This window comes from Electrophorus electricus, chromosome 16 (genome assembly GCF_013358815.1).
Source record: "Electrophorus electricus isolate fEleEle1 chromosome 16, fEleEle1.pri, whole genome shotgun sequence".
In the NCBI taxonomy this organism is placed as follows: Eukaryota; Metazoa; Chordata; class Actinopteri; order Gymnotiformes; family Gymnotidae; genus Electrophorus; species Electrophorus electricus.
The window spans coordinates 9932989-9953662 of record NC_049550.1 but is presented as its reverse complement, the minus strand read 5'-3'; the positions used below and the strand labels follow the sequence as shown (position 1 = coordinate 9953662).

At 40.5% G+C, this 20674-nt stretch overlaps 1 protein-coding gene across 2 annotated transcripts in view; it reads left to right on the top strand.

Moving 5' to 3' along the window:
• LOC113578497 (male-specific lethal 3 homolog) overlaps window positions 1–20674 on the top strand; it is a 66578-nt gene that overhangs the window by 41896 nt on the left and 4008 nt on the right. For both annotated transcript variants that reach the window (XM_035534659.1, XM_027011812.2), the window contains 14 exons: window positions 4582–4698; window positions 8406–8566; window positions 8860–8962; window positions 10101–10146; window positions 11490–11594; window positions 11747–11854; window positions 12045–12176; window positions 16697–16816; window positions 17153–17289; window positions 17683–17809; window positions 18335–18424; window positions 18568–18750; window positions 19083–19221; window positions 19325–20332. In XM_035534659.1, the coding sequence (XP_035390552.1) occupies window positions 4582–4698; window positions 8406–8566; window positions 8860–8962; window positions 10101–10146; window positions 11490–11594; window positions 11747–11854; window positions 12045–12176; window positions 16697–16816; window positions 17153–17289; window positions 17683–17809; window positions 18335–18424; window positions 18568–18750; window positions 19083–19221; window positions 19325–20332 (2576 nt within the window). The remainder of the gene's footprint in view (window positions 1–4581; window positions 4699–8405; window positions 8567–8859; window positions 8963–10100; window positions 10147–11489; window positions 11595–11746; window positions 11855–12044; window positions 12177–16696; window positions 16817–17152; window positions 17290–17682; window positions 17810–18334; window positions 18425–18567; window positions 18751–19082; window positions 19222–19324; window positions 20333–20674) is intronic.

Sequence of the window (20674 nt, the reverse complement as noted above, 5' to 3'; positions counted from 1 at the left end):
CATTAGATCTACCATACAACAACATTTACATTTAATTTACATTATCCAGAGCAACATACAAAAGTGCTTTATCATTTACTCATAGAATGCATCCTGGCCAGTATAATAGGTTAGAGTATAAGATGCCATTGAACTAGAATGCTGTTGGAATACAGGGATCAATGCTGATGCCTAGAAGTGCAAAACACATAAACTCTATAACAGACAAATATAAGGGCAATAAACATTACCCTACAATAAGTACTAGAGTTTCAGTTACTCAATATAGGTACAGGATCAGTGGTCATTTAAATATTCCACAAATAGATGGGTCTTCAGTCTGCACTAGAAGACGGCTTTTAAGATTTAAGATCAGTTTTCCTTAAAAATGATATACAATGTATACATTTGTAGTTGTAGTTAAAATGATATATAATGGAAACATTTGTGGTTACAGGTACTGTTTTAACTCTTACAAGTTATTCTAAAATATTTTTTAGTTATTTTTATTTTAGAGCCTTGAAATATGACATTTCACAAGAGTTAAGAATGTATAATTTCTGGCATAATCATGTCCCGGTGTGTATGACCTAATGGTGCATGTTAAATTCTTTAGCCTAAAAGATGCAAGAAGGGCTGCTCTGAACTTTATCACTTCCTATCTTTGTTTTTATTTACTTTTTTTTTTGGGGGGGGGGGGGGGTATCTGGCTGGCTATAATGGTACCAGTGATGTGGCAAAATAAATCAAAGTGCTCTGAACTATTACACTTGGCAGGGCCTTGTTTTTGCCAGAGAGGAAGGTAATTTCACTCAGACCACAACTTTTCAGGTCTCCAGCGACTAACAATAGCTCTTTCAGAATATTGATGTGTTACTTGAGAATCTCAGAGCAATATCAAAGGCTTTTGCTTCCTGACCAAAGGATGTGATATCAGTAGTATGGTATGGCAGTAGTTGAATGTTGAATTACTTAATCTGTTCCTAATTGTGTCATGTGCATAAATACATTTTATATGTAGAATGATCATCAATGTGTATAAAACCACATAAAACTGTTAAAAGTAAACATAGAACGTAAAGGACTATTTTCATAAGCACAGCGCAAGTGCAGAAATAGGGTATAAGGCCGTGGTGCAGGTGTGTGTGGGCGTGGCAGAAATGTTGTTTGCTATTTTCATGATCTGATGCAAAGTCACTAATCTGGGACAGTGATATCACAAAAAGAGGTGGACTGAATACATGATCAGTAGGTGAGGTTAGGCATGCCGCTACAATATTCAATCAGATTAACTCTTCTCAGTCCCTGTAAAAGCCGGCTTTTTGTCATGGCAGCAAACGTGCAAAATGGCAGCGCAAACAAAAATTCACGCATGAGGAAACAGACATACTTGTTAGGGAAGTACCGTGTCGCCACGCAAAATATATAGCACTGGAAGGAGACCTTCCAGGTCTAATGAGATTAAACTGGCCTAGAAAGAGGTGGTTCAGATTATAAATGAACACTCTTCCACTGACATTAGGAGAACAGCAGTAATAATAATAATAATAATAATAATTCACAAAAAATAAGGCGTTTAGTTAGTAATTGGAGAGAGAACTTTTAGTTGGGTTGTGTTTGTCAAAATGATATTGTAAGAAATCGGACACCACCTAATGTGCCTGTTGAAGTGAGGAAAATCATGTGTTGCCCTTCTGTTTGCACTAAGAGCAGGTCCAGGGAGATGGTGACGCAAGCACTGTTTTAAGACCCAATGCGTTCAAAAGTACTGTTGCACCAGCAGGTCTGACATGTCACAGCGGCCTGTGTGCCACTCCACCTACCTTGTCGCATGCGCATTTATTTCTGCCCGTCAAATTAACAAATAGCGATAAACGTGTGCGCCTTAAAAAATTACTAAAATGCTGCGTTAACGGCCCAGCGAGGCCACGAAATTAAAATCCAATATGTCACTGACGACTTGTAATCATCCATCACTTCTCGAATTAGATTTAACAGCCAGTAGCTACCAAAGCATTTGCTGCAGAAACAGCCGTTAAGCCTCAAGACAGTTTCAGTGGCTTCATTAGACGATCCCGATTGGCCCAGCACAAAAACCTGCATATTAGAATGAATAAAATTTAAAAAAACAAAAAAAAACAAAGCGCATGATTCACCTTTTTGGCTTCTGAATATAAGGGATATTTGAACCAAGCAAAACAGGTTTGAAGCTCAGGGAAGATGCTAATGTGCATAGCAAATAAGACATCGTAAAACCTTGCTACATCGGGCAGTACAGGGCAATGATTTTTCTGGGAACCTGGTGCACTCTGCAGAAACGTTGTATGCACTAGCTAAGATACCTAGGATTGTGCTGCTCCCCTTCAAACCACACTGATCCAGAGAGCTGTGAAATCACAGATAAGCGAAATGATAAAACTCCTTTAACCTGCTGAAATAAATAAACACACAAATTCCCAGAACATCCGACTTGCTTTGGCATGCCAGCTAGGGGAAATGATTTTGAGGGTTTCAGCTGCATTTGGAGGAACTTGCCACTCCCGTGTCCCACCCAGAGCATGCTTTACGGCATTTGTTTTCGCACTAATCAGAAGGATTAGGGGCTAAAAGAGGAGGTCCTTGCCCTCTGCATCACCTGCTTCTCTTAACGCAAGCCTCTAAAGTCGATGTGGCGCTGGCATTTACTGCTTATGTAGGCCAGGATCTATCAGGGACAGGAGACCGACACAGAGGGGCAGCAGGAGCTTGCAGGATGGACGCCACGTTGTGCTGAGAGTGCTCACACTTAATACAGTGTGCAGATGTACCAGAGGATGTCAACATATTGAACCCTTCTCACCAAATGATTTTGTGAGATCATGCTTAAAGCATCCTGTCCTCCAACTGCAGACTTATGATAGTGAGCCACTGCAGAGCATGTGCCTGTGCACTGCAGTGTCATTAATGTTCCAATTTATGCCTTATACCTTAATATATTTTACATCATTGCGGCATGCACATCGTAAGTCTACTGCATTCATTAAACAGACATGTAAATGTGCCATTTGCTGCAGTACCTGTTTAGCATTATCCATAGCAATAACTAGCTGCAGTGTACTTTATGAATGGTAATTCATGCTTCATACTGATGCATTGTAATACCAGGTGCATGCATTGAGGCTAAGGTTCATGATTGATTTCTGTCTTATTATCTAGTTACCAAATGGCATTGTGTAACTCTTTTGTTCATGGACTAATACTGCTGCCTTTGTTGAAAAGAAACACTAATGTGTTTATTGCAGTTCTATCTTCATAACTTTATACTCATCAATAACTAGCTGTAGTATATTTCTCTTTGTTGCTTTTACTTCTAGTTGCTGTTGTCTCTTATTAGCTTAGCACCATTACTTCGCATCATTCTCTTAGTTAACGTGGTGTTTTATTAAACTAGTTTTGCATGAAGTTCTCTGAGTTCTATGTATGTACCTCCTGTGTAAAATGTGGGGAAACTATTTCAGCAGATTTGTCCCATTTCAATTAGGTCAGTAGATCCGTAGAACCTATAAGAATCACATATGCCATAAACCACACTGGAAAAATAAATAAGTGGTATAGAACTAGCATGTACATTTCACACCAAAATTATATCTTTCTTTAACATATATGATTCTTCATATTAAACATATCATTTTAAAGAATAAGATATATATGTGTTAAATAGGAACTCATAAATTATATTGATTATATTGAAAGGGGGTTTATAGGGAAAAATACATATATGAAGGCAGTTATAATCATTTGTAAAGTAACATGTTTCATATATAACAAACAGTTATGAAGTCATGGTCATATCTTGATTTTTACAGACCTTGTGCAAATGGTAATAGAAACATATAAACACAAAAAAGTCAAGCGATCATGCCAGCACCCTATTGTAAAATAATAATATTGAATAATAATAATAAATAAATGAAACTTCATCCAATTTTGGTGTGGGCACAGTAAGAACTAAAGGCAATGTTGAGAAGGATTTTATGAATCAGGTGAAACGAATGTATTGTCATACTGAGAACTGATCTTGACCCAGTAACTGGCTGAGAACCAATTTCATGGCTCTGTAATCTTTACAATGTCAGACACTGCAGTGGAGCCTCACTGCCTTGATTACATTGTTAACTTAATTAACCTTTCAACTGTGGTCACAAGTGTGCCAGTTTTCTGTTCACTGCAATTTGCTGAAATGGTGAAGTGCCAAGGTGACAGATATCGCAGTAAGAGATAAATATGAGAGAGTATCATATCCACCATTTCAAGGGGAAGAATATGTATTGTGTTTGTAAGAAGAAGTAATGAAGGAATTGAATATTGTAGTTACTGCATTTTTGCATCATGCTTTGGTCGTTTCTGGTTAATGGTAGCTTTCCACCACCAGGTTCACTTAGAAGACACAGACATCCCAGAGGATTGTAAAGTTTAGCTGTTGATTTAACCCATCAAGCTGGGATCTGTTCTTGCCTCTTTTCATGACCAATGTCAAGTTTTTTCATGTGAGGAGACGTGCGTCTGTACTAGCCGTACTGTCACAACTAACTCAATGTTATTTTCTTCTTCACTCCACTGCAGCCACAAGAACAAATCAGCGGGCTGGCCTCCCCCTGCAGGCAGCTGGGCCGGGCTCGAGGGGGCACCCTATGGATGGGACGTGGCCCCGGCATGGGATTCCAGGGACTGCTCCAGCGAGTAAGCTGCTCACCTCCAGTGACCACCCAGAGCTCCTCCTGCCCCAGTCCCCAGACAAACCCCTACTACCCCATCCCCACCCAAACTCTTCCTGCTCCAGTCCCTGTCCAAGCTTCTCCTACAGCAGTTCCCTCCAGTGCGCCACCTAGTTCAGTCACCGTCCAAGTTTACTGTACTGAATTCCCCGCCCAAGCTTGTCCTACTGCAGGCCCTTGCTGTGTTTGTACACTCACCAGACAATTTATTGGAAATACCTCCTTAGTGGGTTACACTTGTGAAATGTTACCTTTAACTAGGAATGTTACCCAAACAATGGGGAAACCTACTTTAAATCATTCTGGGGTGTTACAGTATAAGCAGGTTTTGCATGATTGTCATGTTTTGGTTGATTAAGTGATAGGGGGTTTACAAGTAAATTTACTCATATGAAGTAAATTAATAATGAACTTTAATTGCATTTGAATAAGTAAAGTACATGTCGTTAGAGAAACATGATTATATTAAGTCAGAACTGTCTCAAAAGCCTTTTGAGTGAAAAATCTCATCTTCTTAGCATGTACCTACTAAATGGATGATGCAATCAGAAATTTGTTTCTGTGTGTGTGAATTGTAGTAATTGACACAGAGTACATTTAATTTTATGCAACATTTCACACATTTGCTGCTGGCATCTCTGCTTTAACTTGAACAATGGTGTTGACCTGTGTGCTTTAGCAGCATTTCGTGGTTCATCTCTTGGTAGACATAAAATAAATAATTTTGCCAGGCAATAAATTATTGCTTGCCAGTTACCATGCAGATCACAATGTACTGTCCTATTGCCACTGTCACTGATATATCTCATTCTCCGGTTTGTTCATTATAGCATGATCCTACGTGGTGAATGTGTGTATGTGCATGTTTGTTCAGTACTGGGGCAGAGTTGATATTCTATACACATCACAGCCCTTATCAAAGTATCAAATAGATGTCTCCTGCTTTTCACCTTCGAGTGGACGTCAGTCTGTTACTGTAACCGTATGCAAATTTCTATCTCAGCACAAGATCAATGAGAGGGCTGGTCTCCAAGCATGCTTCATTCTGGAATACTGATTACCTTCCTGTGTGTAATGCTTCTCTCGCCTCCTTTCTCATCGCACTCAGTCATCCCACCTGGCAAACAGCTCAAATGGACCGTTCCACACCTATTCAAATGGACCATTCTGCACCTATTTGCTCAGTACTCTAGATGGCTGAACCTGTGAGCATGAAATGGAGAATCAGTCACACTCCAACCAAGTGTTTCAAGAGCAGTTTAATGCTAGACTGCTCCTCAGCTCCTCTACAGCTCACCTAGGATCCCGTTATCTTATCTAGGTTCTGGAGGCTATGGTAGTAAGCTTGTTAAATTGGCTGAAGACATGACATTGTGGCAACAGGACATTATTTATAATAAGGTTTTAGGCCTGGAGACTTGAACGGGGCTTAGTCGAGGATGTAAACAGCATAAATTGCTCCTCTGACGTGACAAGTGTCAGAGACGCACTAAGCAAGACAGGACAGGCAATACGGTACATATAAAGAACATTAGTTTGGCTCCCAGGAGCAGTGTATCGTTTCCAGTTGCTGGTATCTAGAAGCTGTGGTCCCTGTAATCAGTCTCGGTGAGAGCAGCATGCAGCAGAAGGGGAGATGTTGGAGCATGTGACCTGGGGGGGGGGGGGGGGGTTGAGGAAGAGTGAGTCAGTGCTCAAGGTTCTCTCATTGGAGCCATTGTCTTCTGCTCACTGGGTCATGGCAGAGCCAGTGACTCTAAAAATATTTCCGTCAACACTAAAACAAACACTCACACCCTACCTTTCTGTGTCCCTTCCTTACTCTCTGTCTCCCTTTTGTTCTATCCCGTAATCCCTTTCTCTCCCCTCCCCCTTCTCTATTTTTCTGTGTCTCTCTTTCCCTCTCTCCCTCTCCCTCTCCTCTGCTTACACTCTCGGATTGATTTGTTACCCAGTAGTCATTACCACAATTTGTCCTTCTCACATGCGGGAGTCAAATAGACTGCCGTTCACAGACAATGCAGTAAAAGGGACATGTGAAGGCAGCTTCTGGAGGAAAGAAAGTTTTAGAGACACCTTTCTATCTGCTTATTACACTCAGGGCTTTCACTGGGTTCTTAAATTGCTCCAGTGTTTGAAATAAATTCAACACCTCTAACAAAATGTAGATTTTATATAGCTAGATATTTGATTGTCAGATGGGAAATGAGTCTTTATTTGTTTCAGGGGTTTCATTTTGATGAACTGCTACCACAAACAAATATTTGTACTCAGCGCGCGCATTCTGTCAGCCAATGGAAACCAAGTGTAAAGTTACATCATTCTGCTGACACAAGCCCCATGAAGACAGCCGACCTCTGGAGGCCGGCTCATTATATTGGGCTTGGGCCTCCAAGGAAGTAAACATTCTTGATTCAGCAGATAAACATGAGGATTTGCAAGGGAATGGGAGAGGAGTGGTAATTTTTTTCAGCCCTCAAATGGGAGAAAGAAAAGGATGCATCACAATACCAAAATAATGGAGATGCAACCTTTGCTCTGTATGGCAATAGGATGTTTATTGTGCAAATGAGAGGGAGAAAAGAGAAAAGATGCAATAAGCAAAGATACAAATGCAATATTATTTGTGCATGTGTCTTTGGTCCCTGTGAATATAAGTTAATAAGTAAAGTAGCATCTCCCTCCTCACCTGCACTCACTGTTAGTGAGAAGTCCAGAGGAATGCCAACATGTAGTCATTAGGAGGCAGTGAGGTCACATGGAGAGGAATGAGCAGGATGTTCTCTACAGCAGTAAGCCCAGATATCTGTGGAGATGTTCTCTACAGCAGTTAGCCCAGATATCTGTGGAGATGTTCTCTACAGCAGTAAGCCCAGATATCTGTGGAGATGTTCTCTACAGCAGTTAGCCCAGATATCTGTGGAGATGTTCTCTACAGCAGTTAGCCCAGATATCTGTGGAGATGTTCTCTACAGCAGTTAGTCCAGATATCTGTGGAGATTTTCTCTACAGCAGTTAGCACAACCTGCTGTGGAGATCTTCTTGCGACGGTTAGTCCAGCGGTTAGTCCAGACTGCTGTGTTTCCATCCCCCAGCAGTCCGAGCTCATGTGCTTCCTGCAGTCTGGCACCCTAGTATCCCCAAGTCCTCCATCAAACCCACAGCAATTTTGTCAGTGTGCGTAAAGTTAATGTTCTCAATTTCTGCTGTCCATACATTATGATCATCCGGTATTTATGATTAATACAAGAATAGAAGAAAACAATAACTGTATAATCGCTTTCCTCTGAAATCTCTGCATGGGGATATTTAATCTTCTTTTAATCTGAGTCAATAATGGACTTATTATGTAGCTAATATTCCCTTTGAGCCAAACCGGCTTTGTGTACTTTTGAACTGAATAGATTTTTTACATTTGATTGTGAAAGAATTCGTAGGGCTAATTTTGAGGGCTAATCCAAAAAACTAACATGCCAAAAGAAGGAAGCAACAAAAAAAGTTCAATCATGACCAAAAATGTTATATCATGACCAAAACTTGTTCAGAGAATAAGAACTTGGTTAAGATATTAATAGTGGTGTGCAAAGCTATAGTTAGCAAGATTATTTTTTCTGCTTTATTAGGCTTTTTTACTATTTACATTTGTTTGTCTCCTCCTGCCTGTCACCCCAGCCATGTGTCCCAGAGCAGCTCTCTGGAGGAGGTGCGTGTGGATGGGGGGCAGGCTCCGACTCCCACCCCACGCCACGTGGAGATGAAGAGGGACCCTGTGCTGGGCTTCGGCTTTGTGGCAGGCAGCGAGAAGCCAGTGGTGGTGCGATCTGTAACGCCAGGTAACCTGTCTTAAACTACACGTGGGAGCTGGCATCACCTTCAAGGTTCTTTTGACAAAAGTTTCAGTGAAGAGTTTCAGTTTCAAGAAAGACTGTTTGAATTTGTGTTCGGTATGTTTTTGTTTATGTGTTAAATGAAATTAAGCACAGGTATGTTTGTAATGTAAAAGTTAATAAAAGCATGATACTGTGTGTGTGTGTGTGTGTGTGTGTGTTTGTGTGTGTGTGTGTGTGTGTGTGTGTGTGTGTGTGTGTGTGTGTGTGTGTGTGTGTGTGTGTGTGTACATTAACAGGAGGCCCATCAGAAGGAAAGCTAATCCCAGGTGATGAGATCATAATGATCAATGAAGAGGCTGTTGCCTCAGTACCAAGAGAACGAGTTATTGACCTTGTCAGGTATGTTAGATTCCTTCTATCTATTCAGCCATCTATCCATTCATTGATCTATCCATCTATCTATTCATTGATATGTTCTTCTAGAAATTCCCTTTATAGTCTTCATTTATTCATTTGTTCTTTACATAAAATTTCTTTTTTTATAAATGTACACTTGAATGTTATTGGGCCTTCCTGCAAGCTACATAACTCAATCTCTTATGTCTTAATGTCCAACATACATCATTATCAACCTAAGTTTATTGGAGAACAGATATTCTTAACTTAGACATGCTTAATTCATCATTCATAACTCCCAGCTGCCAAAATGAAATGAATGAAACAACGATTCTGATTTCTGATTCCAGTTGCACTGCAGAATTCAGCACCATTGAATTGTGTGAAGGAGTGAGGTAGTAAATCCTGCCTCATCATATTTCTGCAGTTATTTGATTCTAGCCAGGCAATAATGTTTAAATTTAACCTAGATTTTGGCTTAAACCTGCACATTTATTTAGAGTGCCCTATAATTAAATTAGAACTCCATTTAATAAGCCCTTATGTACTGCATGTGCCATTAAGGGTGAGTAGCATGATTTAATGACTGACAGAGTGAAACTGGCAGCTGAAAGACAGAAGAAAATGCAAAAAAATAATTTTGTTTTCATGGTAATGACTCATAAAACAAAAGAACACTCAAAAAAATACCAGGCAGGCAAACGGCAAAATTACACTTGGTGGAAAATGGAGGTTAGTGACATTTAAACAAATCAACATTCGTCTGAGACTGAGCTGAAGGGGGCTGGATGTGCTGCTGGTTGAAGCACTGCTCTACTGTAGGTCGCACAGAAGTCAGAAGAATCTAATTAATTGACGAGGCGGAAGAATCAAATTAATTGGCGAGATGGAAATAAATTTCAAATGTGTACTTGCACTAGCTGCACATCTGTGTGTATGTTTGTGTGTGGGTTTGTGCGTGTGCATGTTTGTGTGTGTGTGTGTGTGTGTGTGTGTGTGTGTGTGTGTGTGTGTGTGTAAGTGTGTGTTTTACATGATATCACAGTAGTCAAAAACATGGTAAAATGACTGCCAACAAACATTACCTAATGACTTAATGACATAATGAAAAATATTCTGTTTCCTGTGTCTCTCCCCACAGAAGTTGCAAGGAGACAATCCTATTGACTGTTGTTCAACCATACCCAGTAAGTTAACTTACTCTACCTTTTAGTAGAAAATTTTTTAAAGATGAATATATTTTAGAATAATAAATTTGACTAGACAATATTGTCAGTATTGTATTAGCTTTTCTATCAGAAGCAGAAAAAAAACATACAATGTTCATTCAGAAGCTGTTAACAGGTGTGAAGCAAATAGTCAAATAAATTTCATTTTTGGAACATTACGAGCAATGGGTAGGTATTTATGTTTGTTGTTTTCCTAATGCGGCCATTTTCCATTTGTGGTCACACAGTGTTCAATGCACGCTTTATTCCCACTCGCTGTTTAACAAATGTCAACATTAGACAATCAGTCTTCAGCATGGAATTTGGTCTTTTCAACAAAAGGCAGCAGTCGACATGAATGTCCATCATGTTAAACAGACTACTGACTTCACAGACCTGCTACCCTAATATTTTACCACTGGCATCTCTTCTCCTCCTTTTATTTTATCCCCTTAATATCTTTGGCTTTATAAATTCTTTTGTTCCACTGATTTTCCAAGCTCAGCACACTCTCCTTTCCTATAACCTTGTTCTCATTTCTCTCTCCCTTTTTTTTTTAACCACACGACGTAAACAGCGATTGTGGCTCAGCTCTACTCTCCAGGTCAGGGCTGGGTGTTACCTCGAATAAAGTAATGCATTCGAGAGAGCAGAACAGAACACCAAAGGCTCATGCACTTCAATTTTTAAAAATCTCAGAGTGACGAGAATGAAACGCTGCAGGGCTGTTTTTTTGTTGTTGTTGTTTTAGATTTTTTTAAGATACAAATCATGTAGCTTTTGGAGTCTCATAATTGAACTCTGAGTGGCCTAGCAATGTAGTTTTCTGACCCACTGCAAGATGTGGTAAATTAACAAGCTGGTGTGACTGTGTCAGCAAATTAGTAGTAAGGTTCCAGGTCTCTGTTTACCCATGGGACACATTTAGTGTCAGTATTATTAGCCTATCAGAACCTATCTACCTATCAATCATGCCTACAAGATGTGTTAATTAGCAATGACAATAGCTTAAACTCTGAGGCACTGTATTGGAAACTAAAATTAATAAAGGACTACAAATGCTACAATAGGACTATAAAGGACTACAACAGCTATAAAATTAAGTGAAGGAATTAAAGTAACTGTAAGCAGTGACAACAGTAAAGTAATATGTATTGTTGTATCTGAGGCCCTTGCGAGACCTAGATTAACAAAAGGATGTTTGAAATCAGTGACCAGGTAACATGACTTGTATTTGTACTCTGCTGAAAACGATATACTAATGCAGATAATAATCATGATCATTTGAATGTCTTAGCGATGACTTATTCTTTCCCTCTCAGTCTCCCAAATCAGCCTTTATCAGTGCAGCCAAAAAAGCCAAGCTGAAGTCAAACCCAGTCAAAGTGCGCTTTGCTGAGGAGGTCATCATCAACGGACAGGTTCTGGTAAGTTCCAAAGATCATGAACTACTGTGACAGCCTCATCACCAACAGAGCACTGAGGTCAGTCATGCAAGGGAGGATAAGCACTAAGGAAGCCTTAATTCATATTGAAATCCCTGGAAGTATATTCTAATAGATTATATGTCTTATGTAAGGACACTGTGAAGGACAATTTGCTGCTCTTCATGCCAAACGTTCTGAAGGTCTACCTGGAGAACGGGCAGACCAAGTCTTTTCGCTTTGACAACAACACGTCCATCAAGGTGATTTGAGCAGTTGATTGCCGTGCATGAGATCAGAGTGGATCGTGGACAATCACCAACCCCCACCACCCCTTTGGTTCTCATTAAAATTTCAATAGAGTGGTCTTGCATTTCAGAGCCCAGCATATTATGCTTCATAAAACGAGAGCCAAAGGGTGAATGCTTTTTATTATATTCTTGTGCAATGCAGGATGTCCTGATCACCCTGCAAGAGAAGCTGTCCATCAAGTGCATCGAGCATTTCTCCCTCCTGCTGGAGCAGAGGACTGAGGGCTCAAGCAAGAGAATGCTGCTTTTGCACGAGCAGGAAATGCTCACCCAGGTCAGAAGGATCTATCTGCAAAGTCCCTAAACTTCATGTTTATGTCCATGCATTTTGCATGGAGGTCATCAAATAAGCTCACATAGTAATTTTATAGACAGTTGTTTTTGTTTTATCAACAGCAAGATCAAAATGAAATTTATGTGATTGGATTTGCATTCATCAAGATCAAAATGAAATTTATGTGATTGGATTTGCATTCATAACTGCCTTATAAATTAAACATTGGGGAGTGGTCACTCCCATAAAATGCTACTTGTAGTACAAACTGTGGTAAGCTGGACAAACCCACCATTACTTCCAAAAAAAACTTTAAATGTATATTTTAAAAACATTAATATATCTAATTTAAATGTGCAGTTGGTAAGGTTGAAAAGAGCATGGAAATATCTATGAAAATTTTAAAAATTCCCTATGAACAATTCCCACTCTGCTGCACTCTAGCCCCATGTCCAAAGCCCCTCCCCCAGGGGAGGCTGTTGTGAATGTTGTGAAATGTAAAAAATCTTTGCCCAACAAACAAGCAGAAATAAATCTTTAGACATGAAAAGTAATGTGCAACATCTATTCAGTAAAACAACTAACACAGATTTACTTCAGATGGTTGCTTAGATGTCTGTTTGATAGCAGAAACTGTCATGACTAGCACTAAATAAACAGTAAATCACTTAATAGAACATTTAGTTGGAGCATATGCTACATCATGTAATCAAAGAAAGGAGTCATAACATGCTATTCAGAGCTATTATATAGATGGTGAGGAAGAGTCAAGGTAAAGATGGGATCATGTGCCTGCACAAAGTAAACCCAGAGCTATTCTGAGGGTCCTGGGCCTGAAAATGCACTAATGCTGGACCCTTGAAAGCAAAGCTGGGAGCTCACAACTCAGCAGTATGGTGCAAAAAGCTCCAGCCACAGAGGACTACATTTCTTGGGCTTTCTCTGCCCAACCCAGGAGCTTAGAGTGCTGGTTCTGGGAGCACCACGTATACTTCTCTGTTTTCCTTGTTGTAGCTTTATGATTAGGTGATGAGGCCAATCAGGTATGTTAGAGTAGGGCTGAATATGGTAGGCCTGTGGATTTCTGTTTTTGTGGTTGGCCAGCCTAGCACTAAGATTTAACAGCTTGGAACAGTATTTGATGAGTTCAGCTGATGGTGTTAGTGTAAGGCTTCATCGGAATCATGGTCAGAATTTGTTTATTGGCCAGGTATGTTTCCACATACAAGGAATTTGACTTGGTGAAACTGGTGCATGTCAATCAAATGTAAAAATACAGTAGATAAATAAAATTACACAATATAAACATAAAAGGAATAGTTCAAGAAAATTTGCCCAGATTGAAGAGCTGTGCTAAAAATGTGTAATAGATGATAAATATGTAATAGATAAAAGATATGCAATATAGTAACAGGGTTTATGTCAGTAAGAGTCCTGGGTCTTGTTGATGAGGCTTGCTGCAGTTGGGACAAAACTGAACTTGTGGAGATCAGAACAGACCTCAGCCTCTTGCCGGAAGGAAGTGTTTTAAAGCTGTCATGTCCAAAGTGTGAGGGGTCAGTCAGGAGGTGAATATGGATTTGATGTTGGCAGTGTAGAAGTGCACCATCAGCTGCATTGGCAGGTTGAGTCCTATGAGGGTGGTGTCCTCAGCAAACTTCAGGCATTTGACTGACTCATGGCTAGAGACACAGCTGTTTGTTTACAGATAATGGAGTAGAGGAGAAAGGACACAACCTTGTGGGGACCCTGTGGTGATGGTCCAAGAGTCAAAGGCATGTTTTCCCAGCTTCACATGCTGCTTCCTATCAGGAAGCCTGTGATCTACCTGCAGGGGGCGGTCAGACACATGCAGATGGGAGAGCTTCTCCTACAGCAGTGCTGGGATGACAGTATTAAAAGTGGAGCTGAAGTCCACAAAGAAAATTCTGGCATGGGTTCCTGCAGAGTGCAGGCGTTGGTAGGATGAAATGGAGGGCCATGTCTACTGTGTCATCCACAGATCTGTTGGCTCTGTAGATGAACTGCAAGGGGTCAAGGAGTGGGTCAGTGATGGTTTTGAGGTAGGACAGCATGAGGCGCTCAAAGCACTTCACACTTCAGAGGTTGGGGTAGCAGGTCTGTAGTCACTGAGTTCTGTGGCCTTTGATTTATTGGGGACTGGGATGTTTGTAGATTATTTGAAGCAAGCTGGCATGACATGTCTCCAGGGAGATGTTAAAAATGTCTGTAAACATTGGGGATAGCTGGTCAGCACAGTGCTTCAAGGTGGAAGGCGCAACAGCACTATTTAACAGCACTATTTTTCCAGACCCTGGTTAAGACTAAACCTAAACTAATCACAATTTAGAGAGACAGGGCTGTCCGGAATATCAGTCCTTAATACGATAGTGTAGGCAAAGTAATATGCAGCTATAAACTCCTTTTCTACCAAATAAAGGGCATTAATCAGGACTGTCTAAAATGATTAGACTTATCTGAAACGAAATTAAATTGGATTAACAAATCTATCTACTTTCTATCAGAATGAATGTGTGTACTAGTTGGTTTTCACCACTTATTTAAGTATATATGTGGGCATTTCCATTTCCATTGACAGATTCTATAAGTTAAAGTGCAATGTCTTGGAAATTAATGCTGTTTTGACATCAAATAGCTCCCTGCTGTGAAAGGTGGCATTACCACACACAAACCGGTGAATGTAAAAAAACCACAGGGCAACATAATGGAAGTCAAGAACTTACAGCTAAATATTCTCACCTAAATGTGTAGACTTTGTAAAGGACTACTCCTTGCTTAAAGCCTTCGCATGCAAAAATGGTATTAGCCCTTTCCAACACAGCAAGAATTAGTGTTCGTAGCTCTTACAGTAAATAGCACTTGGATAAATAGTAAATTTAGTAACAGTAAATTTACTGTATAAATAGCACTTGGATTCAGAGAGCAACTGCTGTGGAGACAGTTCTCCATCCTGAGGGATGCCAGACATTCTTTCCATTTTTTCCACAGCTTAATAGGTGTGATCAAAAATCAAGATGGGGACTCAAGTGATTCATATACATTTGGTCAATAGCTTGCCAGTCCCCAACTACATTTACAGCATTCAACAGATGCTGTTATTCAGCGTGAATTACATATTTATCACTGTAACAGTATGTGGTCCCCTGGGACTCAAACCCAACCTTGGTGTTGCTAGCATTTTGCTTTACCTGCGCTACCAGATGAGAAACAGGTGCACAACTACTTGCCATAACTCACCCACAACTAGGACCAGGCCTTGCAATCAAATGCCTTTCATGGAGTGGTCAAACATAAAGTTAAGGAGGGAAGACAAACAGTGGCAGTCAATGACAACCAGCCGCATATAACCATATTCAGTTCCAAATGAAAGGGTTCTGGAAGCCAGAATTCTTTGTAGAATGCTCTATTATGAGAGTGCTATTATAGAGGAATTCTGTTATGGTTCACAAAAGTTATTTTAGAACTGTTTAACTGGGGAGCAAAGAAACTCTGTCCCCAGTTAACCAGCTACTGGAAGTTCTGTTGGTCAGTGAAAGCAATTAATTAATGTTGGAGTGCAAGCCATCATCTGTACTTTCTAAAATATTTAGATATAGGTCACAGGACAGGACTGTGATCAAGACAGCCTCTTACGCCACATGATGTCACAAAGAATATACCTTCTTGGTCTGGAGAACTCAGAGGACCACAAAATTTAGATCAAGATATGAGTTTTGAAGGCAACTATCCCAGGGTTTGGTCTCATAATTCTCTATAATAATTATTATTTACATTTATCTGACGCTTTTATCTGAAGCGACTTCCAATTATGACTGAGTACAACTTGAGCAATTGAGGGTTAAGGGCCTTGCTCAGGGGCCCAACAGTGGCAACTTGGCAGTGATGGGGCTTGATCCAGCAACCTTCCAATTACAAGTCAAGTACCTTAACCACTGAACAGAATTATCAGAATTCCAAAGCCCTGAGTGTCTTAACCACAGTCTTATCCATAGATTCTTAAATGTAATCCCAATCCCTGTCAGAGCCACGGAAATCAGATACAGGAGAGATTAAAGGAGAATGACAGGCAACCAATTGGTATTCCAAAGGTAGCATAGATTCCCCCGTGCTATTTATCAAGCCCAGCCAAACCACAGAAGACACCCTCTGTGTTTTAATGAGGGTCTCAAGGATCATCGAGTGGATTGTTTTATATGCACTGAGCACTGTCAACATTTGATGTGAGAGTCAATGTGCAAGCAAAAATGTAAATGTGGTGACCACAGTATCAGCGAAATCTAAAGAACATCGGCTGAAATGACCGGCGCAAAAAGAAAAGCTCTTTCTAGGTAAGGAAGGATGGTGTTATTACTAATATGCAGTATTAGAAGAGTGGGGTTTTGATAGCAAGGATAACAAGTCATTTTTTCCTCAACTTTAATTGTTTGGCAGTAGGTGTCTGTCCCTACTTTCACCACAAGGCACATTTTCCAATATCTGTTTCTTTGTTTTCTGGACAGGTTACACAAAGGCCAGGGTCTCACAAGATGAAATGCTTTTTCAGGATCAGCTTTGTTCCAAAGGATCCAATGGACCTTCTCAGAAGGGATGTAGTGGCTTTTGAATACCTCTATGTCCAGGTGGGACGAACAATACTACTCTGATCCAACAGTACATTCAGCATGAAGTATTTTGTGGAAAAGCATTGGCCCAATACTGACATGAGTATTATGAATACAATGTGCAAAACGTACTCCAACTCTCACAAGTGCTGTGTTGAAATGTAGATTTTCACTATTACTTATGATTTTCTAATTGTTTAAATGCTAAATAATCAAAAGACATCAATGCAACTAACGATTAATTTAAGGTAATGTTATCAGCATAGCCTCAGATAATATGCGACATTCCCGTAGCCAGCATTTATTGTTGTCTGGTTTGATTAAAACATGGTTTTATCATGACCTCTCTGCCAGAGCTGTAACGATGTCGTTCTGGAGCGCTTCGGCTCGGAGCTCAAGTACGATGCCGCACTTCATCTTGCTGCTCTGCAGATGTATGTCCTCACGCTCACCACGCGGCCCACGCAGAAGGTCTCGCTGAAGTACATCCAGTGAGTCGGCTAGCTCCTGCTTCTGTCCCCTTATCTATTGGAGGGTTAAGACTGAAGACTCTGAACCTTTCCCATGCCTCCCAATTCCCATTTCGCAACATTCCCATGTCCCAACATTCCCAGCACTGGGAACAGAACTGATAGAAGTGTTTGTGTTTTAGGGTGATTTATGGATTTTAATTAACAATCTGTTGTTTTCTGTATATTCAGCTTTTTCTAAATGAGACAACTGACAGGGCCATCATACAGGCATAAATGTCTTAAATTATATTATTTAAGAAGTATATTATTTAGATATATCAGATATACTATATGTTGATTAGACTTTGCGCAACATGTGGACTTTTCCTCTGTTAGTTTTGAATCTCACTGCATGTTTCTGCTGTCCCGCAGGAAGCAGTGGGGTTTGGCTCTTTTCCTGCCCCCATCAGTGCTCTCCAGCATGAAGGAGAAGAACATCAAAAAAGCCCTAACTCACATCCTGAAAACCAGTCAGAGCCTGGTGCCTCCTGGAAAGAAGGTAGGTCACCCCTTATTAGCCCAACTGTCCTGATCTGGGACCAGTTTCTACTGTCCACAACCTCAATGTTAATAGTCAAACAGAAACAGAAACCAGATCAATAACGAAGGATTCTATTAACAACAATTTAGTTTATCATCTTTCTCTTGTTCTAATGAGCTTGGCAAGCCCTATGAGAGTCTTGGCAAAGCACCAGCCGAGAGACACCTACTGGTCCAAAGGCAGCACACAAAAAGATTTCATTTACTTCCCTTGAGCATCCTAGTTGTCAAAGGTGTCTTTTCTTATGTAAAGTGAATATGAAAGCTTTATAATGACACATGAAATGTACTAAATATAAATCAATGTATCTTCAATATTAGATGAAATAAATAATTTATGCATATAATACTGTACTGTTCATATAAACTTTTCTTAATAAAAGAGGCCACCAAAACAGTGGTATATGGCATCAATATTTAATGTGAAATCCAGAAGTCATATTTTTGAGAAATGTTTATAACATTCTTGTAATTTGTTTTCCAGTTAACCATTTTGCAAGCAAAGGTTCACTATTTAAAGTATCTTAGTGAACTGAGATTATATGGAGGAAGAATATTTAAATCTATCTTACTGGTAAGTGGTAATATTACAGAATTCAGTTTTGGACATTACGTGCCTGTGATTTTTTTTTTGTTTTTTCTGTTCAGAAATCAGTATTATAAACCTGCATCATCAGTCTAGCACCTTTTTCTTTCTCCTTATTGCTTTTTTTCAAGCAAGGAGAGAAGCAAACAGATGTTACATTACTTGTAGGACCAAGGTATGGTATCAGTCATGTCATCAATGCCAAGACCAACCTAGTCGCCTTACTGGCAGACTTTAGCCATGTTAATCGCATTGAGATTCTCACTGAAGATGAGGTCAACGTGCGGGTGGAGTTACATGTCTTGGATGTCAAGGTATGCTTTCAAAGCTATACAAAGAGGTTTGTTGACGCCATAGTTAAAATGGCAATTATTACACATTTAAAGACTGCACGCATTAATACCACTGGTGTGATGACTGGATGTACAAGCATTGTGCAGTGTATTAATTGTAAAGCATCTCTGGGTGCTGAGAAAGACACTATATAAGTGTAAATTCATATCATCACATCATATCATTAATATGTTACTGATTGCAATTATTTTAATTTGAGGTTCACATATACTCTATGATCAAGACAACTTTTAGGTGTTGTAAGCATATGTTATTGTCATTTTTACTAATTCCAAGCATGTTTATCCAACAGCCTATCACATTAATAATGGAGTCCAGTGATGCCATGAATCTAGCTTGCCTAACAGCTGGATACTATCGGCTTCTTGTGGACTCCCGTCGCTCCATCTTCAATATGGTCCAGAGCAACAGCACAGGAGGACTGGAAAGTGGTAAGATTTCTTTACAGCTCACAGCTCAGTGACACTGTTTCAGATGTTTTCATTCATTCATGCATGCTAAGTGTGAGTATAACGCTGCTTCTGTCCATTTCAGGTCAGGATCATAGAGAACTTGAGTGGCCGTACAACACTTCATTGGGAACCTGTGAGGGTCTGAACCTACAAGCCAGCATGAGTTTATTTTATCAGGCTGAATCTGATTACCCACAGCAGCAGTCTGGAGAGGACAGTGTAAGCTCTCCTTGTGTCTCAGAAGCTTCAGTGCCCCAGTATCCAGTCCAAAGCAGAGAGAGATCACCAGCTAGGAGTAGAAGCCCCCCACCTCAACTTCTTCCACCCACACGGCTTCAACCACAGGACTCTCCCAGAAGTGCAAAGGTGTCCTTCATATTCGGAGATCCGCCGTTACACAGTGTAAGCCCTCAGAACCTCGGCTATCAGCGTCTCATGGATGAGAGTCCTGATGTAACCGACCGGCCTGCTTTCATGTGTAACAGCAGAGTGGGCTTTAGCACTCCTGACAGCGAATCATTTCAGATCAGGCCAGACGTCATCTACAGCAACATCAGCGAAGGGAAAATCTTCGACAGCACCGAAGGCATCGAGGAGCCTCTCTTACGTGACTTATGCTATGCTGAGACCACCGACGATGCAGAGGATGAGGATGAAGCTAGCTGTGAGGAAGATATGGCAGCAACACCTGGAGATGCCGAGGCGGGCCTGCCCGCAAACAAGGCCACGTTCCTCACCCTCTCTGGCTCCAGCGATGACATTATAGACTTGACTTCCCTCCCGCCACCAGAGGGAGACGCTGATGAGGACGAAAATGATGCAGATCTTCACTCGCTCAATATGGCCATTGCCGCACCTCCCCCCGGGTTCCGGGACAGTTCCGATGAGGAAGGCATGGAGAACAAAAGCAGACCACAGAGCTCCTGTGAGAATGACCCCATCCCTGTGTCCCTGATTGATACTGTACCCACAAGTGGAGAGGGCAGTGAGGTCAAACACTTGGATCATGCTGTTGTTGACACTCTGCAAGCACTAGAAGCACTTGCTGTGTCTGAGGAGACCACTCACACTCAGTCTGACAACAGTGCAGGTCCTTATAACTGCATTCAAAAAATCTGCATGCATCCTTTTCTCTTGTTTATTTTGACTGTTTTATTTATTTAACCTTTCTTTAACCACAGTGATCTATAGACAAGATGGCAGCACATAATAACACAATTAAAAGAATGTTATAACAAAGGGAGGAGGGGGCACCTACCAAACAATAACCAATGTAGTAATACAAACCAAGCAGTTATCTTAAAATTAGGCAAGGAATTAATTACTTCAATTTCAAATGTTTTTGCAATTCATTCTAATTGGATGAAGCACTGTAAGTAAAAGCTGCATTACAAGACTCTAGCTGCCACTTTCACTGATGTTTTTGTAGTAA